This window comes from Syngnathus leptorhynchus, chromosome 16, assembly GCF_054491065.1.
Source record: "Syngnathus leptorhynchus isolate UIUO chromosome 16, UIUO_Slep, whole genome shotgun sequence".
NCBI lineage: Eukaryota > Metazoa > Chordata > Actinopteri > Syngnathiformes > Syngnathidae > Syngnathus > Syngnathus leptorhynchus.
Genome location: NC_141210.1, coordinates 5991014 through 6014952, shown reverse-complemented (window position 1 = coordinate 6014952; position 23939 = coordinate 5991014). Strand labels below are relative to the sequence as shown.

General features: G+C 39.8%; 5 protein-coding genes across 8 annotated transcripts; 3 read left to right on the top strand and 2 right to left on the bottom strand.

Moving 5' to 3' along the window:
- Window positions 1-135: 135 nt before the first annotated feature.
- Window positions 136-4318, top strand: rogdi (rogdi atypical leucine zipper). 2 transcript variants are annotated; one of them, XM_085933878.1, is made up of 11 exons: window positions 136-429; window positions 845-916; window positions 1066-1148; window positions 1277-1331; window positions 1424-1504; window positions 1948-2043; window positions 2115-2213; window positions 2290-2403; window positions 2487-2536; window positions 2816-2951; window positions 3093-4318. In XM_085933878.1, the coding sequence occupies exons 1-11, from the start codon at window positions 355-357 to the stop codon at window positions 3132-3134; spliced, it is 903 nt and encodes a 300-aa protein (XP_085790004.1). In that variant the 5' UTR covers window positions 136-354; the 3' UTR covers window positions 3135-4318. The 2 variants fall into 2 exon arrangements, with proteins under 2 accessions (XP_085790004.1, XP_085790005.1); XM_085933879.1 differs by having other exon boundaries at window positions 154-429; window positions 2816-2942.
- Window positions 3133-5937, bottom strand: smim22 (small integral membrane protein 22). 2 transcript variants are annotated; one of them, XM_085933881.1, is made up of 4 exons: window positions 5762-5937; window positions 5021-5162; window positions 4760-4827; window positions 3133-4534 (listed from the first exon to the last, which is right to left on the bottom strand). In XM_085933881.1, the coding sequence occupies exons 2-4, from the start codon at window positions 5148-5150 to the stop codon at window positions 4487-4489; spliced, it is 246 nt and encodes an 81-aa protein (XP_085790007.1). In that variant the 5' UTR covers window positions 5151-5162; window positions 5762-5937; the 3' UTR covers window positions 3133-4486. The 2 variants fall into 2 exon arrangements, with proteins under 2 accessions (XP_085790007.1, XP_085790006.1); XM_085933880.1 differs by having other exon boundaries at window positions 3139-4534; window positions 5708-5933.
- A 366-nt stretch (window positions 5938-6303) lies between these two features.
- On the top strand, window positions 6304-12528 carry cog1 (component of oligomeric golgi complex 1). 2 transcript variants are annotated; one of them, XM_085933876.1, is made up of 16 exons: window positions 6304-6992; window positions 7285-7526; window positions 7586-7767; window positions 8083-8259; window positions 8406-8562; window positions 8640-8850; window positions 8922-9258; window positions 9537-9991; window positions 10140-10286; window positions 10359-10517; window positions 10593-10717; window positions 10903-11011; window positions 11092-11201; window positions 11268-11349; window positions 11462-11486; window positions 12009-12141. In XM_085933876.1, exons 1-15 carry the CDS (start codon window positions 6687-6689, stop codon window positions 11468-11470), a joined length of 2808 nt encoding a protein of 935 aa, XP_085790002.1. In that variant the 5' UTR covers window positions 6304-6686; the 3' UTR covers window positions 11471-11486; window positions 12009-12141. The 2 variants fall into 2 exon arrangements, with proteins under 2 accessions (XP_085790002.1, XP_085790001.1); XM_085933875.1 differs by lacking the exon at window positions 11462-11486 and having other exon boundaries at window positions 6308-6992; window positions 12009-12528.
- Window positions 12529-12693: 165 nt separating this feature from the next.
- rgs9a (regulator of G protein signaling 9a) lies at window positions 12694-17070 on the bottom strand. Its single transcript, XM_085933877.1, has 16 exons — window positions 16931-17070; window positions 16606-16702; window positions 16054-16104; window positions 15873-15979; window positions 15279-15330; window positions 15142-15200; window positions 14802-14878; window positions 14644-14725; window positions 14507-14569; window positions 14198-14227; window positions 14037-14098; window positions 13818-13931; window positions 13622-13737; window positions 13408-13495; window positions 13119-13340; window positions 12694-12985 (listed from the first exon to the last, which is right to left on the bottom strand). The coding sequence occupies exons 1-16, from the start codon at window positions 16994-16996 to the stop codon at window positions 12829-12831; spliced, it is 1443 nt and encodes a 480-aa protein (XP_085790003.1). The 5' UTR covers window positions 16997-17070; the 3' UTR covers window positions 12694-12828.
- Window positions 17071-17544: 474 nt separating this feature from the next.
- Window positions 17545-23718, top strand: gna13b (guanine nucleotide binding protein (G protein), alpha 13b). The gene is made up of 5 exons (XM_085934171.1): window positions 17545-17917; window positions 19315-19544; window positions 19694-19744; window positions 20275-20475; window positions 21311-23718. Exons 1-5 carry the CDS (start codon window positions 17635-17637, stop codon window positions 21680-21682), a joined length of 1137 nt encoding a protein of 378 aa, XP_085790297.1. The 5' UTR covers window positions 17545-17634; the 3' UTR covers window positions 21683-23718.
- Window positions 23719-23939: the final 221 nt, after the last annotated feature.

The window sequence follows — 23939 nt, the reverse complement described above, 5'->3', positions numbered from 1 at the left end:
TTATTTTTTCATAAATATTATTACGTTTTAAAGCAACAATCTGTATCCAGAGAGGTAAGTTGGCAGACCTTTTCAAATTTACATTGAAATGTAGATAGATGTAAATTATATTTTATTTAAATATTGTGATGTTTTCACATATAATGCTAATATAAGGCTTACGTGTAATTTCTTTCAAGCTGTCTTCCATTGTTAGTGGTTTTAACACCCTCTGATATCCGCAAATTCTCATTGTCCGTGAATGCAGCAACTCATCTGCTAACGTGTGCTAGGAAGAAAGCGTAACCAAAGGACACTTAGGGATTGTGTTCAAAGCTTGCTATACAAGTGTCGCCCCTTTTTTTCCTGCTCAACATGCTCAATCCACAGAGATCCCTGTCCGAACTACCCAAGATGTCGTCTGCTAGTCAAGTGGAGAGAGCAGTTCTGGTAAGATGCTCAATATGTGTTTTGTGTTCGTCTGCAAGGGCAGCTAGCCGCGTCACTCAATCACTTTGACTGGATTTGTTAAAGAGAGACTGTCAACCAAAATGCCCACGTCGCTTGACTAGTGCATTGCTACTTTTGCTGCAGTTATGCATTGTAAAGTTTAAAATATAGTTAGTCGGGTCACCATAGGATGCAGGTGCGGTAAAAGCAAGCTTGCACTGTCACGTTTGTGTTGTTATGGTGGCGGGAAGGCCCGACCGAACCTAACGTCGGAATTAATGCTGATGAAATTGTGGCATTGTATTTTTTTTATTTTTACTAGTGTGACTGACTGCTATACTGTCTAAATAAAAATATACTGTCATTTTCTATTGTAATGCCTCATACGATGTTTGTCTGATTCAATTTCTAATAGGAGGAGGAATTCAATTGGCTTCTTAAAGAAGAAGTCCATGCTGTTCTTAAGCAGCTCCAGGATGTCCTCAAGGTAAGACTTTCATCATGTTAAATTAGTTCTCATCTCAAGTTGAGGCTGACTGCACAGTTCTAAAGTCACCGTCAATTTTTATTGATCAGCTTCTGAGAATATTGACTGCTCATTCCTGATGCCTGCATTTTTGTTTTGCTCCTCACCAGGAGGCTTCAAGACGTTTCACCCTGCTGACGCCTGGCCTGGAGAGTCAGCTCAAACAGGAAAATTTCATCCTGGGCAGCTCAACGTAATGCCAATTCCCATTTTATTTAATGACTTGGTCTGTGTGGGATCGATGGTATTCTCTGTCTATGGAAGTCATGGGTTCCACATGAAGATGTTTATCACAAAAACTAAACTGCTGTTGTTCTGCAGCATGGATCAGGTGAAAGGAGTGCTGACACTACAGGGAGAAGCTCTGACTCAAGCGGTGAGCTTGAACTGTTTTGTATTGTTGTGTGAAAAGTTAAGCATCATTTGTTTCACCATTGCATGTTCCTAATTTGTTTTTACTTTAAACAGGACATCAATTTGAAGGTTGCAAAGAGTAGTCAAGTGCTACACTTCCAGTTTAGGGAGGACAAGCAGTGGAAACTCCAGCAGGTACGTAATTTATTGCGATGCACTTACACGATAGATAATTATAATCCCTGCTAAGCAAAATTGACATGAGATTTGGCTCTCCAATCCTTACGCAATTATATCATGAAAAGGATTTCCTTATTTTTTGGTTAATATCTTCATATTTGTTTTTTGCTAGTCATAGCTCATCGAGACTTCAAATTGTCACGTGAAACTAATCACGTTGTCCTTTATCTCTTAAATAAACAGCACGTACACACAAAAAGTGTTGTAGACTCACGTAACGTTTGCAAACATCCAAAATGAGCATAATATAGTTTGAAGAACATGACAGTTGGTTAGCTGCCGGCTACTTTGATGTTGGCATGTTCTCCCTTTTAAAACGTCTTTTTCTTCCCACGCATGATCGAACCCCGCTTTTGTCATTTATACGGAATACATTTATATCTCCTCTCTTGTGTCAGATCCAGGATGCACGAAACCATGTCACACAGGCTCTTCAGTTGTTAAGCAGCCATGATGAGAATTATGACTTCAAAACAGGGGCAGAAGTGAACAAGGTTTGCACAATCTATCAGCGTGCATGTATTATGTCATGATACCTAAGCTCACCTTTCTATCGTTGCTTCAGCTCATGGACGCTGTGATGCTCCAGCTGACACGTGCACGAAACCGCCTAACCACCCCAGCGTCCATGACACTGCCTGAATTGGCCACTAGTGGGTTGATGGTACAATGTTTTTTCCACTTAAGACTTATTAGGTACTTGAATGCAGTGTGACAATTGTTTGCCATCCCTCCATCAGAAAATGTTCACTCCTCCCATGCCTGGTGACGTAATGGTGAATTTTTACATCAACTTGAGCAAACTGTGTCTCACCGTCTATCAGCTTCACGTCCTGCCTCCCAACACCACCAAGGTTTGAACACACGATAAATTCCAATTCATTCAAATACCGCATGAAGTAAAAGATTTGTGTTTTTTGTTCTTCCTCATTGATAGAATTTCAAACCATCTGGAAGCTCTGTGCTGCACAATCCTGGGGCCATGTTGTAAGATGAAACTCATCTGTTTGTCTGTTGTCATTCCATCCCTCAATTTAGTTTCTAGTTGGGCTAGGCAATTGTTTCGCACATTGTTACATGGGCTAAATTGAGGACTAAACAACACAATATATAAAAATGTCTATATAAATAATGGACAGCTGGTGAAGTGAGTACAATTACAGAGCAATTGCGTGTCATGATCAAGTATTTTAAGCATCGTGCAACATTGATGAGCACTGTAATAAATATTGTGAATTCATTTTTTTTTGTGTCGCTTCCTCCCAGTGAGCTCAACAACAACCGGTTTGAGGTGAGCCACGTGCACAAGGTGGAGTGTGTCGTCCCCTGGCTCAACGATACGCTGGTGTTTTTCACCATTTCACTACAACTTTGTCAGCAGCTCAAAGACAAGGTGTGTCATGTAAGCTTCACTATTTAGAGTGCATCTAAAAAAAACATGGTCTACTTTACATTGACTCTTTTTGTCCAGAGTAGATAAAAAAAAAAAAAAAAAAACTTTTATGGGAGGCATGACTAACAAAGTGTCTTTGTGTACCTGCAGATTTCTGTCTTTTCCAGTTTTTGGAACTACAGACCTTTCTAATCACCTCACAGTCAATGTCTGACTTAAACAACCACAGAAGTTTGATGGACATGCGCTTATTTATTGGTAGCTATTCTCAAGCCAGTTTCAAGTGTTGCATGGTCGTCAGAAGCCAGTTAGACGCGACAAACGTGTTTGCCGTTTTCTTTTTGTGACCGACATTCCTCTGTTTTGCATTTCACAGGACTGACTACAACCTCTTTTTTAATGTATGTTTTGATTTGAGTTATTTTTATGTTCAAGCAATGTTGCGAGTATCTATCATGTTGTACTTTCCAGTCTTTTTTTTTTTAATGCTAATCTCGGCACTCAGGCGAAAATAGTGCAAAGGGACACAGGTTATGGAATGTTCATTTCCATTCACAGAGATATGAGTTTAAATGTTCATAGATTCCCTCGCTTGCAAAATTTTGGTAAGTGAAAAAACATTCATGAGAATTATGGGAATTTTACAAGAAATCAATGGGTATATATATATATTAATTTAACCACATGCAGTTTTGCTGAGGATTATTATGCTTTGGCAGCAGTCACAATCCAGCTTTACATTTACACTAAAGTGTGCAATAAAACTGGAATAGTTTGTGAGATGTTTGCAACCATTAGCCAGGACAACATGCACCACCAATACAGTATGTTGTGGATCTAATACAGGTCGTATTGACTGATTGGTGTGTCCGTTTTACTCTCAAAACACGGTTAGTGGTGCAAATTTTGGAAGTTGTGGATGTGAATACTAAAACAGCATTAAGATCAACATGTCTTTTGTTCATCACCCGATTGGGTGTCATTCATCACATTCCTGTTTAAATAAGCTAATCAGTTCTGAATATATTTTTTGAAATGTTTTGCACATATATTGTTGATTGCCTGTGAAGTAAATACTTATTAAAAAGGCTTTTTGTCCCAGCAGCCATTTGGACATGTCACAAAGGATTTTAATAGGTATCATTGGTCACATACTAAAAATGGTGTTAAAAATCCCAAACATACCATTAAAAAAAAATTGATACTAGCACTTGACAGACAGCAACACGTATTTTTCACCTACAGTGTCAAAATGGCTTCTGGGCTAAATGTCCTTTTATGAACAAAATTATTCCAGTAAGTGTTATTTACTTAGAAAATAATGATTTGAATGAAGAATTTATTTATCTGTGCAATAAAAAGTACATGTATTATCATCAGATTTCCAATGCCTCATTCCCTAACTAAATGAATGTTATGATCACAAAATCACAGCAGGTACAAAAGAAGTCAACAATTCATTGGGTGCTGAAACAAAATCAGATTTTGAAATGGTAACCACTGATATTGATGCAAACTCTCCAGTTGCATTGTGCTTTTGGGGATCATGGTTCCAAACACATGTTCTCGATGCCAACTGTCTGACGTTTAGGCTGTTAGAATAGAAGAGCAAAAGCAACAATTCATCATTCATTTTATATTCTTATATTCTTTTATTATATTATATATTGCCTCTACATCGAATGTGAAATTCACATACATCATCTTCATAACTAGAAAGTGAACATTTAATCGTATTTCTAACTATAAGTGCTGTTTTAACTTGAATTATTTCTACTTATTATTGTATGTGTTATTTTTGTTTTGTTAATTTTTACCTTCTCATCACAGCAGCAGCAGCAACAACAGCGGATGAGTACCAGAAGGACCAGCAGGACAATCAAACCTGCCAGCACACATAGCAGCATATCATCAGGATTTCACTTTGGTTTATTATGATTATTATTATTTTATTATCAATAATATACAACTTAAAAATACAGTGGAACGTATCCATTAGGATAGAGACCAGGCCGGCTCGCAAATAGCAAAAATCAGCATAGAATTGATGTAAAAAAATAAAAAATAGCCAACCTCACCTATGAAGACTAAGAAGACGACACCAAAGCCAATATCCCACTCAGACTGAAAGAACTGTTTGGACTCCAGTCTGGAAATTACATCATTGAACTGACTCTCAAAGTCCTCGTGAGTGCTTCCTTGTCCCATGGTACTGCTTTGCTACCAAAAAAAAAAGACATACTATATATATATATATATATATATATTTGTGTTCAGTGTTTCTATTGTATAATACCCACCCCAATTACTAGTCTTCAAAATGAACCCCCGTCCCCCCTATTTCTGAAATTATGCCCCTTTACAACTGTATTTGTTGTGTAAATTGTTAATTTTAATTCCTGGAACCAGGAAATGCCAACAAAATGTTTGTCATAAACCGCAGTAACATACTCGGTCCACAAAAATATAATAATAATAATAATAATAGTAATAGTAATAACAATGGTAATAATAGTAATAATAATATCTTTGATACATTCAAACATCGACTGGAAATATTCTATCGTGTACTGTATTTGTATTTATTTGTAACATATATCCACGCCGTTTATTTCTGGAGACCGCTACTTCTCAGAATCTTTACCCTCCATTAATAGAAAACCACGATACTGACATAATGACGTGAAGGTAATTCAGAGATTTCAGTAGGTATATACGATATCTAAGAAATAATTATTTGTCATTATTAGTACTTGTCTGCTTACCAGTTATCTTTCTTGTTTTGTTTTATTCCCTTCCGTGTTTAAAGTTCTACCGACCTGATCCACCTGTTTGACGCAATAGACTCCGCCTCTGCTACCTCAGACAAAATCAGAGCAGTAAATCTTTAACCAGGAGTCAGTTAATTAAAATGCAGTTTGCGTTTGGAGGTTGCTAAGAGACGTGTAAGAAAATGCCTTCAATAAACAATTCGAGGTGCGATCTAGTGGGTTACTTGCATGCAGGTTATAATTTAGTCATCACGTGATTATATTGTCGCGAACCCTTACCCCAAGTCATTAAATGCACTCAACGGGAACAGAAGTGAAGGTAGTTTTTTTTTTTTTTTTAATAGTGATATTTATAAACAATGTAATACAGATATACAAACATTCGCACCATCACACCGTCATATGCGGGGATCGAACTCTCGGTGTCGGGACACAAGATGGGCAAGTGTACTCTCGGCCACAGGGAGCTAGTGTATGATTGCCCTCTTGCACTATTTGCGACCCCTTCGCGATGATGGGCGCATGCGCAGAAGTTACAAATGTATGACAAGGCCACAGAACAAACTGCATAGGTAACATCAAAAGTGAAGGTAACAATTATGATATCATGAAATCACTGGGAATGTAGATTGTATCATTGGTATTAATTTGGCATTTAAATTTGAAAAACATTGTATTTTGGCACATGAACAGGAATTTTACCAAACGTCGCCACTTTCCCGCGAGCAATGAATTGTGGGTAATATGCTTTGGCTGAGTGTACATTGATGCGCACTTTGGATAATGTGACACCCTACACACTCGTACCCTCGACGGGCACGCGCAATTGAAGGGCACAAGTGTTACGCGCGAGTATTTGGACCGAAGTAAACAAAGCGTTAAAAAAATTGCTAACGTGGAAATCGGAAGTGTACGCTATTTCTCTTCCGGTTTATACTTCTCCGTCACTGTCGAAGTTGTTTTCGAAGAAGCAATGTCTGATGAACCGGCATCGTCTCTCCGAATATCGGAGATCAAGGATCCGGTGATCTTGTTCGAGCGCTACAGCACCGAAGACATCCGCGGCATAGAGCGGAAAGTCCGCGGGGAAATCGAGCAGAAAAGGGAGGAACTGAGACAAATGGTGGGGGAGCGCTACCGGGATCTGATTGACGCCGCCGACACAATCGGAGAGATGAGGGAGAGCTCGGCGAGTGTTGTCCAGTCCATCCAAGACATGTATCAGTACTGTCACCGACTAAAACAAGGCAAAGTCTGCGTCAGCAGCCGCATTTCAGAGGTAAACTAAAACATTTCTTATCTAAACGATCATTCTGAAGTATAGACAGCATTTAAATGTAAATACTGATTATGTTGTGTGATACACCTTTGTTTTTTTTGTTTTTTTACTTGCTTAAACAATTTTCTGCCAAAATGCATAATACATACTTAACATACTGTAATTTTATTTTATTATGCAGTGAAGTTTGAAAAAAAAAAATAAGAAGACTGAGAAAAATGATAAGGGGTTTAAATCACACGAGTTAATTATGCTCACGAAATGCATCCATATTTGTGTCTTTGTCTAATAGAGGCAGTGGCAGGACAGTTTTTACACTATGGCCTCTCAGATTAAGCTCCTATTGGAGATTCCCGAGCGCATCTGGAGCGCCATGGAGGCCTCCCAGTACCTTCAGGCAACTCGTCTCTACCTGCTGTGTTGTCGTCTGCACGGTCTCCTTCAGTTGGAAGCCGGCACAGGGGGTCATTACAGTCCTGCCTTGACCCGCTTCCCTATCCTCGTCCGCCAAGTAGCCACGACTGGTCACTTCAGGTACTTGCTGTTTGCTCAAAAGCAGTACAGGACATTGACGTTTTGTCATTGTTTTCCAGGTCCACCATCCTTTTAGACAGCAAGTCTCTGTTGAGGGGTCGTGCAGTGTCTGACCAGGCCATTGCCGAGGCCCTCCTGTCCACGATGCTGCTGGAGGACAGCTCCCCGCGCCAGGCACTTGCTGATTTCTTGTTAGCACGAAAAGCCTCCATCCATCAGTTGCTCAACCAACCCCAACATGGTAGCGTAACATAAACAGCATGCATGCCAGGATACACAAAATACATCACGCTCAAATGTTGAAATCATACTTAGCTTCCAAGTAGGTTGTTGTACATATTATACTGTACTCAAAGAAAAATGACACATGGCGTGGTGCTAATGGAAGCTCCTATATTGTAAAAGCACCCTCTATTTACGTTCCCTTCACTTTGTTTTAGCTTTGTTCCACAAAATGGCTATATCCTGCACAATATGAAATCCCATTGCTATTAACACACATGATTCATCCTACACACGTCAGAATATGTCTATTTACTATATTTTTTTGTGTCAGGTGCGGGTATCAAGGCTCAAGTGTGCAGCCTCGTAGAACTGCTGGTGACCACTTTGTTCCAAGCATATGCTGTTTTCTACATGCACCCCGAGGGGGGGCCCAGGCCTGGGGAGGAAACCCTCAGCTGTGGCCTTTTGTTTTCCATTCTGGAAAATGTCACGTCAACTGCATCTGCAGGTAATATTGATAGACATTTAGGATCACTAAAGTACTACACGTTGTTGCCATTCAGTGGAAATATACAGTAAGGTTGATATATATATATATTTTTTGCATTTCACCTGCTGAAATCTGAATTCGAAAATCTGTCACTCTCTCTTCAGCTAAAGATAAGAATGTGCTTCAGGACGACACGAGTACAGGCAGCTGGTTTAAGTACCTGCCCCCCACTGTCACGGAGTTCCAGCCGACGCTTCGCACACTTGCGCAGCCAATCCAAAGAGAGCAGCTGCGGGACACCTTACAGCAGTGGATCAATACGTAAGAATCACTCGGTCAATTTGTCACAAGAAAAAATAAGCGAGAAGAAATCTTCTCATCACGGGTCTTGCTTTCAGATGTAAGGAGGACATCTGCCATGGTGTTGGGAGCCTTCTGGTCTATGTGAAGAGTCTGAAGGGACTGGCCGCTATTAGAGACGCTGTTTGGGACCTCCTCTCCGCTGATTCCATCAGTCAGCATTGGAACACAGTATGCCAGCGGCTGCTAGAATGCCGTTTGGCCATCTGGGATGACTTCCTTCAACAGCTCTTCCTTCAACGTTTGCAGGTTAGCATTCACGATCATAAAAGATTTGAGCAATATGTCTAATTTCATTGTATCCATTCATGGTCCGCGAGGCTATAACCAAAGAAGAAACAGAAGACATCTCAACGAGCTCGGTGCAGCTCCTTACTTCAGCTGTGAAGGATCTTGAGGGACAGACTGCCAATAGCCGGGAGGCCCAGTATGAAGTAGACGTGTCTTCCTATTTGTGGTCGGAGTCTCCGGGAGACCTGCCGAGTGATGCAGGTTGGGTCAGTGTGGCCCAGAGGGGGGAGGAGCAGCAAAGAAGCGGTTTGGCCATGAAGACCCAGGCCCTGACACCCTGCGTTCAAAACTTTTGCTCTTCCATGGACGCTAAGCTGAAAGCGCGGCTTGATGATCTCCAACACTACCTTCCGTCCAAGGAGTCAGGTTGGTGTGGCTGAAAATCAGTCTTTCTACTTTTTTTTTTTCTTTCTTGAAGACAATTATTGCTTTCATATTTCAAACACACAATCTCACAGGGAGAAATTCAATTTATTCTTTGGTGTTTCCCTCCATCACGCCTGTTTGAAATGATCAGCGTCTTTGTTGGATTCCTGCAGAATTTGCCGGGGATCCGATCATTTCAAAAGAGAATGTTGTCTAAATGATCTTCCCTAGATATATCAAGGTTAAAATAAAAAAATAAAAATTGTATTCCTCTACAGGCCCAGACGGCCTATCAGTTACAATTTCATCATCAGGACCTACAGAGGGCTCGTCAGCATCCTCTTTCAACCGCTTCACCGACACGCCGGCCGTGGAGGAGGCTTTACGAGATGGTTGCCTGAACTGCGTTCACCACATTCTCTCTGCCGTCCGTTCCGAATTAGCTACAGTTTCGCCAGAGCCCAGCCCAGCCAGACTGAATTCAGTCCTTTTCATGGCAAGGTTGTGTCACTCTATGGGGGAGCTGTGCCCCAATTTGAAGCACTGCATATTGGGACAACAGAGTGGCTGTGAGGTCACAGCCAAAGTGACCCCGAGGCAGAGCAAGAAATTGGGCAAAACAAGGGCAGCCCCGCAGGTCAGCGCTGCTCAGGCCAAGTGGGCAAAACTGAAAGAGGAGCTTCTCAACTGCAGCATGGAGGCCTACAACGTCTGGAGCTCAACTCTCTCAAAAGTCAGCACTTATCAAAAGTTGTCCTTTTTAGTTTGTGTGGGGTTTTTTTTCCTCACATATAAAGCGCTAAGATTACTCAGATTTTGCCACTGATCATGATGTTGCGGCTTGAAGAGTTTTCATAGTTTGCTATACTGTGACTTTTCAGAGGTTGCTGGAGAAGTTTCGTACAGCTCTTCATGCAGATACCGCCGGTGCCATCTTAACAAATGCGACAAACTGGGAAGATTTCGAGATCCAAGAGGAGGCCGAGTCGGGGAGCAATGTTACATCCAAAATTCGTCTTCCTGTCCAGGTCAGCTTCACCTTCAATTCATTCGAGACCATTGGATTTCAAATTCTCACAGGACGTTTACACTTTTTGCAGGCATCGTTGTTTGTCCAGTCGTTGCTCTTTGAGCTGTGTGTTGAAGTGAACAGGGTCGGGGGTCACGCACTGCCGCAACCCACCTTGCAGGAGCTTCTGCAAGACTGTCTGGATCAAGCTTTGAAGCACTACCAAAGCCTCACACAGAGAGTACCCAAGGTGACTCCCAAAAACAAACTTCTCAAAATGATCATAGAATTAGAATTTGAAGCATACTAATTGGTCTGTTTTCAGGAAGGCGCGTTTCCAATGACTCAGAACAGAGCATTGCAGATGATGTTTGACCTCCGTTATCTTAACACTACTTTGTCTGCCAATATGGAAGAAGACAAGACCGCCAAATTCCATCAAGACCCCAGGTAATATTGTCAAGTAGTTGTTGTCATGAAATATTTGAAAAGATCCAAGTGAATTAAAAAAGATAAAACATAAATAACCATCTTACATGAATGCTAAAATGGGTCAAAGGTAGAAAGAAAGTTAGAATATAAATACAGCATCGGAATATGTTCAATTAAAAGACATTTTTGGTGTTGTCTTTCAGGATGCAGGAAGTTTGTGATTGGCTGGAGAGTCACATTGACCCTTTTGACCTGGATGTGTTCACACCGCCACTGAATGCAAACCTTAGTCGTCTCTCCCAAAGAACATCGGTACCATACTCGAAACTTTTCATCAATAAACATGTAGGTGGCTTTAATGCAATTGCTTTCCCCTGAATATTGGTGTTCAGGTACTGTTTGGACTGGTGACTGGCTCAGAAAAGCAGTTTACTCCGAGGAGCAGCAGTGTCAACACTCAGGAGCCTTACAACATCCTTCCAATGGCCAACACTCAAATCAGGTTTGAACATTTAGAATGATTTGTTTATAAGAATAAATAATTTGCCATCGGTTTTGTCCTCCACAGGTTTGGGTTGTTGCCCCTCAGCGTGTCTGATACGCGCAAATCAAAGTCAACTGTCAAAGGCTCCAATGAACCACACCAGCTGGTGAGTACCAGTTTCTGTTCTCCACTGTGGAAAATTGTCAAATATGGTTAGACTTCATTTTTTTATTGTTGTATTTAATCCCGCTTAAATGTGGTTTGTTCAATTTTCCCAGACATTTTGAGTGCGAGAAAAGCCAGGCAAGTTCATCAGTGTGTTTGCTTGTTTGGTTGCAGTATTAGTCAAGGGGCTTTTTTTTTTTTTTTTTTTGGTGCATTTGCAGAGTTTCATCATGCCATTAGAAATTAATTGTGATTGATTGAATGAAAATTAAGAAATTCTATGATGCTTTGGTATTACTAATCTTTTCATACTCGTTGGCAAAACCTAAGACGTGGCCAAAATGATCTGCTGTCAACCATAATCAAGTACCTGGACTGGTTTATAAAAAATAAAAAAAAAACGTTGTATGACTTGATGACACCCAATCCAACTCACCTAGATTCATGGTATGAGATGATGTTGTAAATGATTTAATTCAAGTGCAATTATGATACATTTTGCAACAGCAAAGCTGTTCAGTGGGCTACAGTTAGGATGAGAAGGCTGAAAGGGATTTGTTTTTATTCTACTCAAATCACTGCAATTGGGGCTATATTGCACTTTCTTTAAGTTTATGTACATTTCAACATTTATGATGGTGTTTTTACTTTCCATTGCAGCCTATTCCATCATCCTCAGCAGACAGTCTGGAAAGCTTCCAGGCGGGCAGCCTCTTCCGACAGATGGCAGAAGAAGAAGACACAAACTCTCAATCTTTATTTAAACTCGGTTGGCTATCTGGCATGACCAAATAACAACTTAATATACACATTTTTTGTCGTCAGCATCATGTCTATTTGCTAATTAGGGCTACGTTTGGAATTTTACTCTGCCGCCTTAACACGACTGAGAATCTGTGTGTTTGCCGTTCATTTCAGAACTCAGTCGATGTTATACACCATTCAGCAGCTCGTGCTTAAACATCTATACTCCTTTTTTGGGGGCACTCTGAATAACCAAACGGCACATTTGAACAAAGGACACATTTCTGGATGAAAATTATTTTTATTTATGTAAAATTGTAATTTTTTGAGATCGAGGATATGGGGATTTTTGTTAGCTGCAACCTTTCCATCCATTATCTGAACCGCTTATCTTATGATTATCAAAATTATGTTTTGAATAAAACTGTGGACTGAATCTTTGAATTGTATAAATATTTTCCAAACTTGTTCCATGTGACTTAATATATATATATATATATATATATATATTTAGAATACGTACCTTAAAGCATCCAGACAGACCAAAAATATTTGACGGGATATGAATGATTTAGGCGTTAACAGAAGATTAAATGTAGCATTTATTTCTACAACACCAGATGTGTTGTCCAACTTAATAGGCAGCTAATGCGATTACAAATCATTTTATTTCTTAGAATAAAATGGAAATGATTTATGTATTCGTTCTATTCGTGCACCATTTGCCAACACACTTTTACTTCTTTCTGTCAATTTTACTCATCATGGCTTTGACATCGACAGGGGCTGAAGCAGCAGCAGCCTTTGCATTTTCCTCCTCTTCTTGCTTCCAGAGGATGATGGGATGGATACCTGGGTTTCGATTCTGAGCGTTTTGCTCCAACTGGGCTTGACTACAATGACATAGGAGATTACTGTTACCAACAGACTTTTTGAACTGGATCATATTCTTCTTGACATGTTCAAGCTTTGCGTTCAACTCCAGGTAAGATGAAACACAATGTGATTCGTACTCTAGTCACTAACCTGAAGTTATGAGGCTCAGGGTTCAATGCCTTCTTCTGAATGTCCTTGTACACCGGTGACTTGAGGTAACGGAAGAAAGTATCCTTTTTCATGAGCAAGAAGACATGTGTTTGTGCAGCTTCCAGCACATAGCGGTGAGGATGGTCCAGGCCTTTCACTGTCAGACCCATAGTCCTGCCATCAATGTTGATCCAGCGGGGGGCGCCAGGGGCCAGAAAGGTCCTGGGAAAAAATACAATCATAATTATGTTTTCTAAATTGCCTTCCAAAATGCATTTTTCTGACTTACTTAAAGATGGTCTCAGCTTTGGATGACATGGAAGCTGCAGTTCCCCATTTGAGCTCCTCAGCTGCTTCCCAGAAGGCTAAATTCTCTCCTAGAATAAACAGAATTATGAGTAATACATCATCAAATGTGACCAAAATGGTGAAATACAGTCATGAAGCAAATGAAAAATGCTCAGTCAGAAAATAATATTGATGAAAAAAAAAAAAGCCCATACCACTAAACTCCTTCTTTAGGAAGATCTTGAAGTCGTCCCTGCCTCGCAGATCAGTCAGTAATTCAAACAAGCTGAAGGACCAACGCTCCACTCGCATTTTTGTAGGGACATCAACCCTGTTTACAATACATGCATGAGAATCTCGGAGCTATGCTCTTTTTTTTTTTTTTTAATTTAAATCCTGAATTGCTCTGACCTTCTCATATTGAGATTCCAGTAAGAGTCATTGTCTGTCTGCCAGGGGTTGCTGGGTAGGCAAGGTGCCAGCAATGGATCATGGTTTTTGTAGGTTGTAATATACTTGACCAATCTGTTGGGACACAATTATTAGGAAGAGTACATTTAAAAACGGATCATAATTAATCAACTAATTAAAACTTATCGGGTACTTCTAATATAATCAATTGCAACTTACGCCCCAAGCGACACACTGGATTTGACTTTTGACCTCATGATGGCTTGTTGGTAGAACATGTTCTAGAGTAAAAGACCAAATTTTCATTTGGCGTTGAACAAACTATAACAGAGACACAAAGTTTTTGCGTCCATGTTTGACATCCGCCGCTTAAGACTTACCATGCGTCTGTATTGGTCAAATGTGATTTTCTGAAAGAAACACAAAGGGAAACCTTCATTTGAATTTGTTCTCTGATGAAACACAGTGTTTTGAGTAATAACAAAAACTACTATTTTGAGAACTGAATAAGAAGAATGACGTCTACGTCGTTGGGAATACACACGATTGTCCTTAAATTAGAACACAGAAAACTGTCACACTCTTATCATCAAAGTAGGAAACCTGAAAGAAAACAAAGTGAATAAATGAGTGTGAGCACAAATGGTGTGATATGTTTAAAACTGAGTGAGTGAAGACTGACCTGTTACCTCGTCTGTGTTAGGATCAATAAGGCGGTCTGGCCCAATATCCAAAGCGCTATGAGTACGACGCTGGACACAAATACATTGGATTTACACAAAAAGTACATTTTGTAAAATGCCATAACACATATGGAGACACTCACCGGTGGTCTGTTCACAATCCAGTAAGCTCTCTCCTGGCAATCAAACACAACACGATCTGGCTTCTTTCTCTCTCGACCAGCTCTAACAAAGGAAATCAATTCTCACATTTGTCTATGAACAAATTGAACCAAATAAATTGAGAAATGGAAACACATACTTGTATTGCTCGGTGGCCTGCATCACGATAAAATCCCATTTATGGAATAGCCATTTATGCAGGTGGTTGTAATCTGCCTTTTTTTTTTTTTTAAACAAATGCAGAAAGTTGAAAAATGTTACCTTTTTGTAGGGACCCAATACATGAATGACAATGCGCAATAATTATTGACATGCAGTAAATTCCAGTGGCCATTTTTTAAATCCTGCCCACTCACAAATGAACCCGTATAAAATCAAATAACTCACAAATCAAGTTTCCATGAATACAATGAGACAAAAAAATGCTCACCAATGACTATTTAAGGCCTAAATAAGGACAACAAAGTTGCTTTTTTTACCTGTTCGTAAGGTTCCAGCATGCCTTGCTTGCGGATGTTTCTCTTTGCCAGGTAAATAGCTAATAGCCGAAAAAGAGTCAGATGTGTGTATATATATTAATATATAGACATGTATACATATTCAGTGTCATAATCACCATAGTCCGTATCATCTGCAACCCATTTTTGCGTAGGCCAAAAGTATGGAGTCTAGAATGGTAAACATTGAGAATAAAATAAGAAGGTGGTCAGTCAGTAAGCTACTAATTGATTGGCACGAACACTCTTGGTAAAAGTAGATAAAATAAACATTTTTTTTTTAATCTTAAGTAAAAGAATATGTACTAAAGTAATAAAGCAGACATGTTTGTTTGACTGTCAACTACAGTAGATACAATACCACATGGATATTTTACTGTAACAGACTGCTAGACTAATTAATTATAAATACATTAAATGCATCAAATATGCAGACTCCACAAACCACAACACATTTACAAATATTGTAAATGGAGCAGCAAAAGTTAGACTGGCAGGAGCTGACTGGGGATTTGTGAACTGGAACTGTCCGTGCTATCAATCAATTTTAGCCTGCAGAGCAATACTGTCAGTACTGGCATCGATACGAAACAGTAGTATTATATTCTTTTATTCTACTGGTTTGGTTTATAAAAGTATCTTTGTAATGGCCTATTTCAGCATGCAAACCCATATTCTGCTTTACAAGCTCACAAACTTCATTTTTTTTCTACCTGAAACCGATAAAGGCTGTTGTCATTGCACATGACCAGTTTCTTGTGGTTCTCCAGGGCATAGATGTAACCATAGGCCACTAACATGGTGCCAAAGGTCTGGGCCTCTGCAAGATAAATTCATAATATGAGGTGGATACGTCAAATTTCTAAAATGACAGATTATTTTTATTACATGTACCTTCTACAGTGATCTTCATCTTGTTCGTAATCCATGCAACGATGTCTTTACCTGTTTGGAGACGGATCATAATTTTACCAATTGCATGTATGCAAACAAAATGTATTTGATAATTTCATCTACAGGAGGTACTAAATGCATCCTTTTAAGACAACAATGTAACAAACAGATAGGTTGACCTTTTCCACTCCTGATCTCTGACCAGATTAAAGCCCTAGTTTGTCTTCCAAAGAAGTGTGGAGCGCTCATCCAATTGAGGTCTTCTTTATATAGTCTGTTGTAGGAGCTTAGACATCCATGACAGCTTGTGTTCACTCTTAACTTTTTTTTAAAATGCAATCAAGACAGTATATTCTTTCCCCAGAATTGCATTTATTATGCTTTTGCCACTCACTTACACCTTTTCATTCTGGTTTTTTTTTTAAAGACTAATAGAAATAAATTGTCATTCAATTGAAATGTAAATTCAAATGTCTATGGAAATGTTGATGATGAGGCAGTTCATTACCGTCTATTAATTCACAATTCTCGATTAATTTATACTTCTCTTACCAGCAATGACATGTGGAATGGTGGTGACGTTGAGTTTTTGTTCAGAGCCTTTAAGACCACTTTTTGGGTCTTGCATCTCAACCACAATGGCATCCAACTGTAAATGACATATAATGGTAATAAATCAACCGGACACATATTTTACATTAAAAAAATCTTTTGTTGAAGCACGATTGGAAAAATATTTTTGTTGTTTTGTGGATTCATTATCATTTGGGGCACTAACAATAAAAAAATGACACAAAAACAAACACATTTTCAAGCAGTGAATAAATAAGCACACGTCATACAACTGATAAGATGAATGATGATAAAAATGACTCACCTTTTTCAGACAGTGCAGACGTCGAAAATGTTGCACTCGGTCTGGACGGGCTGTTCTGATTGTCATATTTGTCGTTGATGAACAAAAGCACTTTCCTTCAAGAATCAATCAAGACGAAAGTAGCCTTAAAGTGTTTGCATGTAGTAGGGATGTGTGGGGATTGTTAGACAGAAGGCAAGGAAGGATTTAGCCACCAATTAGTCGCAGAAAGCCTCCTCATCCCTCCTGCTTCTTAGAACATTCCTAACTGATGCTGATGGAGATAAAGAAGTCCATGCATGTGGCACACTGCAAATGTATAGTATCATACAATTCATGAAAACCATTATGTTGCTGGGAACATTTTTGCATCTTTGCTGCCAGTGTGCTGAGTTTTTGTTATGTCGACATGTTTTGGAGCCATGCATTAAGAATGACAAAAATTGCTTTACCATCAAACGCACCATATGTATGTAATCTCAAATAAAAGCCGTCACACATGGCTATTGAAGATGCACATTATGTATTTACTTTTTTTTTCTTCCAAAACACCGTTTCAAAAATGGTTGAATATAATATTGATGTCCTGGCAATAAAAATCCTGGTTATATTGTGGCATTGTGAGCGAACATGGGAGATTCCGATGGCATTGAACGCAGCAGTGGCAGGAGCTTGGGCTGCACTCAGTCTTCCTCGTTGTGTGCATCGATGAAGTTGTTTCAAAGATGGCGGACTTCCTGCCGTCCCGCTCTGTTTTATCTGTCTGTTTCCCAAACTGTCTCCTCACTAGCGGCGAGGCAGAGCAGCTGCGGAAATCTAAAGAGATAGATAAATGTCTTATTCGAGACAAAACATATGTTAAAAGGCTAGTTAAAATCCTTTTACTTGGTGCAGGCGAGAGCGGTAAGTCTACTTTCCTCAAGCAGATGCGCATTATCCATGGGCAGGACTTCAATCAGAGGGCCAAAGAAGAATTCAGAGCAACTATTTACAGCAATGTTATTAAAGGTAAAATAGATTCGATCCTTCTCGAGTTATTGTTAGTCTGCTTGCCACATGTTGTAGTTGATGTCGAGTGTAAACACTGATGGTGAAGTTGGTAGCTATGCTAACTGCACGTTGAGATGACCAAGGCTACGCTTCTGTTCCATGTTTTGCTGGACGAGGAGCAAACAAGAAACGCCCATGTTATTTGTGTTCGGTGGGTTCGGGAGGAGGACCAGCCGTGACCCGAGCCCGTTCCGTTGAAGTGCTCCTTAACAGAATTGCGTTCTCTATTCGTGTGGTACATGACGATGGTTTGTTGTCGTCAAACGTGGGCAGATAGCATGACAGCATCATTCATACAATGACCTAAGATGACTGAAATGATCGCCATTCGTCAATATGGACTTAAACCGGACTGGTTAAAGAATTGATTACTAGATACAGATGGAAACGTTCTCAATTCATCATTGCAGTCAAATGATCAGTTATTAAATAAAGGAAGGGGAACGTTGTGGAAATGCATCCTATTGCCATAATGGGATTTATTGTAATTTTTTGAGGTGCCTTTCTGATGTGCTTTTCAACAAACAAAAGGAAATGATCTTTCCTACAATAACAACAACATATCCAAATGTTATGTTCCATGAAACATGGAATGTAAACATGTTAACTGCACTTAAGAACTCACAAACTGGAGGGATGAATAAACGACATCAAAGTTATGATCACTTATCTCCAGTCAGAGAAATCACACATGCTAAAGTCTAGTTGACATCTTTCCATGTCTGACGTCTTCAGTTTTATTCATAAAATCGGACAAAACATCTGGCCGGGAAAATTGTCTTTTAACAAATCTGGATTATATTGGATTTGCAGTTCATTGTTTATGATTATGTGCTGCGCTAACATAAGCCACCTGAGTGAATCATTGACTTTTATTGGCTTAAATTAAATACAAACTCTTGATAATTGCTTTATTGATGTGACTAATTTTGTCAAACTAGTCAATACATTCATTATTACTGTCATCCATTTCGATCATTGGTAAAAGTAACTTACTTTACTGTGAATCTGAGCAAATAGGGAAGTGTTATTTGAGAGGGTGGAAAGGCCCGCTCAGCATGAAGGGGAAATGACACAGTTGATGATGTTTACACCAAACGGGAAACTTAATGTCAGTGTCCCTCGTGAATTTGGTAGGACCTCCATTTGCATTTGTTGTCTGATTCACCGTTGACACACAGATACCGCATTTAAAAAAAGACATCAGAAAATAAAGGCAAATGCGGCAGCTGTTTTCTAAATGTCCCACAGTCCGATACGGATAAGAGTGACGTTCCGCTGTGTATATTATTTTTCAGTGCATTTAGAAAGACAGCACACGAGAATTAAATATGAAACGTGTTTTGTCATTCCAGGTATTCGAGTTTTGGTGGATGCCCGAGAGAAACTTCACATCCCTTGGGGCAACTTGTCCAATCAACGCCATGGAGATATGTTGATGGCGTTTGACACTCGATCTATGATGGCCCACGGCCACGGTATGGTGCAACCCAAAGTTTTTCAGCATTACTTGCCATCAATTAAGGCCCTATGGGATGACCAGGGAATCCAGAATGCCTATGACCGTCGCAGAGAATTTCAATTGGTAAGTACCATAGGCCAAATTTCCTGTATATTCATGATCTTTCTATTACGAAGGCATTGGATCATGTTCACTTTTATAGTATAAAATCAATGGAGATTGTGAAGATTTTAGTTATTCACACCGTTCCCCCCCCCCTCTCTGTCTCTCAGGGGGAGTCTGTCAGGTATTTCCTGGACAATTTGGAAAAGCTTGGACAGTCGGTAAGTCTCAAAGGTCTCAAAAGAATGTCGCTAGCCAGTGTACCTAAAGGTTGCATAATATTGTTAAAAAAAATGCACTTGTGATCTGGATCATTAACGCCACTCCAATGACAAAATATAGGATTCTATATAGGATTTTCTTTCTTGACAATTTATTTACTTTACAATTTGTTTATAGGTTGTTAATTCAATTAATGTCTGTCAAATGACTTAAGTCTACTTCAAAACGGGGGAAAAAAACAAAAAACTGCTGTCATAATGGTAATTCGTTTTGAGCACCGCTTGTTTTGAAAGCAGGTTTCGAAAGCAAGAATTGATGAATAGTTGGATTGTGGATATCCAGATATCCAGATGATGAGTCATGTCTGGAATGTACCACCCGCAATTGTTTATGCTTTGTGGTATTTCAGGAATGCTGAGTTTTAAATGGTTGACATCAACAAAACAATATAAGCAGTGAAAGCACCACATCTCGCCATCAGCCATTACAGATGAACCCGAAAAAGTGAATTTGATTTTTCTCCTTTCAGGACTACCTCCCTAGCCAGCAGGACATCCTCTTGGCCCGAAAGCCCACCAAGGGCATCCACGAGTACGACTTTGAGATTAAGAATGTGCCTTTCAAAATGGTGGATGTAGGCGGTCAGCGTTCAGAGAGGCGGCGCTGGTTTGAATGCTTCGACTCCGTCACTTCCATCCTTTTTCTCGTCTCCTCCTCTGAATATGATCAGGTGAGTGAACTATTTGTACAGTACTGTTCAGATCAATATGTGCTTTTGTAAATATGTTGTTTGGTAAGGCCGTTTTCAGATATGGCAATTACTGTGAATTGTTTAGCAATTTGTCCTTAGCGGTTTGCGATTCTGGAAGACTCCTGATCCCAAATGAGACATGAACAACTGGATCTTGACTCGAATGAACATAGGAAATTAAAATTCAAGGGTGCAGTCTCTCAGCTAGCCTAGTTTTAGACAACAAGTCACGTAATAGACTTGTAGTTCCGGGAACTTGTTCGTAGTGTGTGAACAGAAAAGTGCAAACAAAAGGCTGTGGCAAAGCATGCATGCTAATTTACAGACCCTTAACGTTGAGCTGTTTAGACAATAGAGCTATTCTATTCGAGCTACTTATATATTCTAGTACTTTTTTTTTTTTTTTTTTAAATAAGAAGGAAATCCTTTTCGTACTTTGAAACTGAATTTGACAGATTTTGACAGTGCATGTTTTTTTTGATGCAACGCGTATCAATCAGTGTCCATTTGGTTGAATTAACTGCAGCGATACCCTAAAAGAAATCAATCCTAATTAGTCATTGGCCAACATTTCACATTTGGGTCATGTTTTGAATCAATACCAAATAAAGCTGAGCATGAGAAGTCAACATCTCTCATTTCTCAGAGCGCTGATATCAGCAAAATGTCAGCACTTTGGCCTTTTTTCTTTTTTATCTTTGGTTGCCATTATCGTTCGAGTGGACATAAAATGTTATGAAAATATCAATCATTGTTATCTCAGATAATCGTGGGTACTAAAAGCATTGACCTCACGCATGCTTTACTCCTCCAGGTCTTGATGGAAGACAGGCAAACCAACCGTCTGAGCGAGTCCCTCAACATCTTCGAGACCATCGTCAACAACCGAGTGTTCATCAACGTCTCCATCATCTTATTCTTGAACAAGACGGACCTGCTGGAGGAAAAGGTCAAGCAGGTATCCATCAAAGACTACTTTGGCGAGTACTCGGGCGATCCCAAAAGCCTGGCGGACGTCCAGGCCTTCTTAGTGGAGTGTTTTCGTAAAAAGCGGCGAGAGCAGCAACAGAAGCCTTTATACCACCACTTCACCACCGCTATCAACACTGAGAACATCCGCCTGGTCTTCCGTGACGTCAAGGACACCATCCTGCATGACAACCTCAAGCAGCTGATGCTGCAGTGAAGGGAGAGAAGGAGGAGAGACGGACGGGTGCACACCACCTCTTCACATGGACCAGAGGAAGATCTTCCTTAACCCGCCCGTCCGTCTCCCTCCACCCATCCCTCCCTCCTTTTCGTGACAGTGCCCCCCCCTCCCTCCTTTTCTTATAGACTGAATCAAAGCCACTACTACTACCAAGAATCCCTTTTCCCTCTTCTTTGCCTTATTCAGCAGATTCACTGTGACTTTAAACAGCTGCCCACTGGCCAACTACTGTAAATGACCTTTACCCCTCTCCGATGACTCTCTTTATTTCCGCTCAAATTCTCACACTGTGCTGCTTTTTTTGTTCCTATGCTGCTTTGAGCACTGTTGAAAGGGAAAAGCCTTGTTTAGCGTTATCCCGGCCGCCGAGGGCGTCTCGCTCGTCTTTTCAGAACCGCCCTTTATTTCCACCACGCCACTTGATTGCATCATAGGGGCTGGTCGGAAGATTTTTTGGGGTGAACAGGAACTAGGAGGGCCCTATACACATTCAAGCCACAATCTTCTGTAGCGTAGCTTCCTAACCATTTAAGTTCCTTCTCCTAACACCACACACAGACACATATATATATATATATATGTATGTACCTATGCATTTTGCGTTAACTTATAATATATAGAGTTTACACTTTGGATTTGTAACTGCTGTTGGACCGGTGTGGGCTTCTGTTGAAACAGCACAGACACAACCACTTGTCAAACTGTCCAGTGCAGATTTGTTTTTTCCCGATTTGCTGTTTCTCAGGGCACTTTGTGAACCACTTCATTCTGATTTGAAGCCAACTGTCTCTCATGTCTCCATTTTGAGTTGTTTTATTCCTTGTGTAAACAAAAGTTCAGCCTTTGCATTCACCCCGTTATTAGGATGCATTTGAATTGCTGGCCACTTAATGTGCACATTAGTCAAGTCATGCAGTGAAATACTGGTTATTTTTAGGGGACCAATGTGACATGACATTTCAGGAACAAGGACCACTTTTCTGGGTCGTCTGTACTATACAAAGGTCAACGTGGCGTGAGGAAAAGCTTGCGAGCTGCGGCTTTGGTTTAGTTGTATGCCTTGGGTCGCATGGCCTCTTGTTCCTTAGCAGATGATGATGAGCTCATCTTTTCAACGTCTGTCTGACCTTAAAATGTTGGCCTTTTTTTTTTCTATGGCCTTAAACTTGGAAGGGAAAGCTAGTTGCTGGTTTTAAGTGCTCTGCAACTGGATGAAGGTAAAATTCCCACACGATATGTGAACATCCAAGACTCAAGTTTGCATCTTGGGTCAGTTTGAAATGAAGTGGAACCTCCAAAGTCAAACGCAATTCATTCTAAGTCGTAAACTTGTCAAAAATCCAGCCCGAGTGAAACAACCACCATCGTAAAAGTTTTAATCAACTGAGTTTTTGGGTTATTTTAGAAATTTGGGGGTTCCACTGTGACTAGTTCAAAACAAATGACATGATCGAGAAAATAATGCACCTGATTTTTTAAATATGATTGACTAGTCAATAATTTGTTTGTATTCCAGACTGAAACGTAAATCTTTCTTTGCATGAATGTTTGCATCTAAAAATGTTTGTGAAAATACAATGCACAAGATGCAGCTTGGAACATTGTTATACTGGTACTGAGAATTGAGGTCAAGTTATCTTGTGTGAAGAAATAATTATTTAAAAATAGATTCAAATTCCAGGGGGGCTGGCATTTTTGTTGTTTGATCATTGGTAATTTTTAGCTGAAAGTTCCCCCTCCTCCCTTCCATGCATCTTAAGTTGCAAACAAAAAGCTTAAAGCCGGGATTTTTTTTTTCTCCTCAAAGCCCGACAACCATCCACCTTGTAAATATGTTTTTGTCATGTCTTAGCCAACACTTTGTTGGCAACTGAAGTTTAGTTTGAAGGTGCCACTTGATGAAAATGATGATGAGTCAATAACAGTTATGTTAGGATTTTAATTGAAATATCTTATATTTCATTGTGAACCAAGGTTCCACTGTTTTACCGTTAAAATTTGTATCATCCTGAGCCAGTGTCTGTTGTCATTCTGTCATCCAAATACTTTCAAATTTCCATCTATACCTCACCAAATGTGGCTGCATATTGTCAAATAATTCAAATCATGTATCCATTACATTTGGAAGAATTTTTTGATTAAGGATTACTATGCATGAAGTACAAAATGTAGAGCTTCCTTTAGGAAATATATAGTCAGGCAACTAGTGTACTGGACTGAACAACTTGGCCTA

Excerpts from the sequence above, each read along its gene's own strand:
- cog1 (XM_085933875.1), top strand. The coding sequence starts at position 6,687 with ATGTCTGATGAACCGGCATCGTCTCTCCGAATATCGGAGATCAAGGAT. Across the intron at positions 10,718-10,902 it reads AAATTCCATCAAGACCCCAG|GATGCAGGAAGTTTGTGATT; the intron begins GTAATATTGTCA and ends GTTGTCTTTCAG. Across the intron at positions 11,202-11,267 it reads ATGGCCAACACTCAAATCAG|GTTTGGGTTGTTGCCCCTCA; the intron begins GTTTGAACATTT and ends TGTCCTCCACAG.
- gna13b (XM_085934171.1), top strand. The coding sequence starts at position 17,635 with ATGGCGGACTTCCTGCCGTCCCGCTCTGTTTTATCTGTCTGTTTCCCA. Across the intron at positions 17,918-19,314 it reads TTACAGCAATGTTATTAAAG|GTATTCGAGTTTTGGTGGAT; the intron begins GTAAAATAGATT and ends TTGTCATTCCAG. Across the intron at positions 19,745-20,274 it reads TGGAAAAGCTTGGACAGTCG|GACTACCTCCCTAGCCAGCA; the intron begins GTAAGTCTCAAA and ends TTCTCCTTTCAG.
- rogdi (XM_085933878.1), top strand. The coding sequence starts at position 355 with ATGCTCAATCCACAGAGATCCCTGTCCGAACTACCCAAGATGTCGTCT. Across the intron at positions 2,214-2,289 it reads TGGCCACTAGTGGGTTGATG|AAAATGTTCACTCCTCCCAT; the intron begins GTACAATGTTTT and ends TCCCTCCATCAG. Across the intron at positions 2,404-2,486 it reads TGCCTCCCAACACCACCAAG|AATTTCAAACCATCTGGAAG; the intron begins GTTTGAACACAC and ends CCTCATTGATAG.
- smim22 (XM_085933881.1), bottom strand. The coding sequence starts at position 5,150 with ATGGGACAAGGAAGCACTCACGAGGACTTTGAGAGTCAGTTCAATGAT. Across the intron at positions 4,828-5,020 it reads CGTCTTCTTAGTCTTCATAG|GTTTGATTGTCCTGCTGGTC; the intron begins GTGAGGTTGGCT and ends GTGTGCTGGCAG. Across the intron at positions 4,535-4,759 it reads GCTGCTGCTGTGATGAGAAG|CCTAAACGTCAGACAGTTGG; the intron begins GTAAAAATTAAC and ends CTATTCTAACAG.
- rgs9a (XM_085933877.1), bottom strand. The coding sequence starts at position 16,996 with ATGACAATCAGAACAGCCCGTCCAGACCGAGTGCAACATTTTCGACGT. Across the intron at positions 16,703-16,930 it reads GTCTGCACTGTCTGAAAAAG|TTGGATGCCATTGTGGTTGA; the intron begins GTGAGTCATTTT and ends TGTCATTTACAG. Across the intron at positions 13,496-13,621 it reads CCTAAAGAAGGAGTTTAGTG|GAGAGAATTTAGCCTTCTGG; the intron begins GTATGGGCTTTT and ends TGTTTATTCTAG.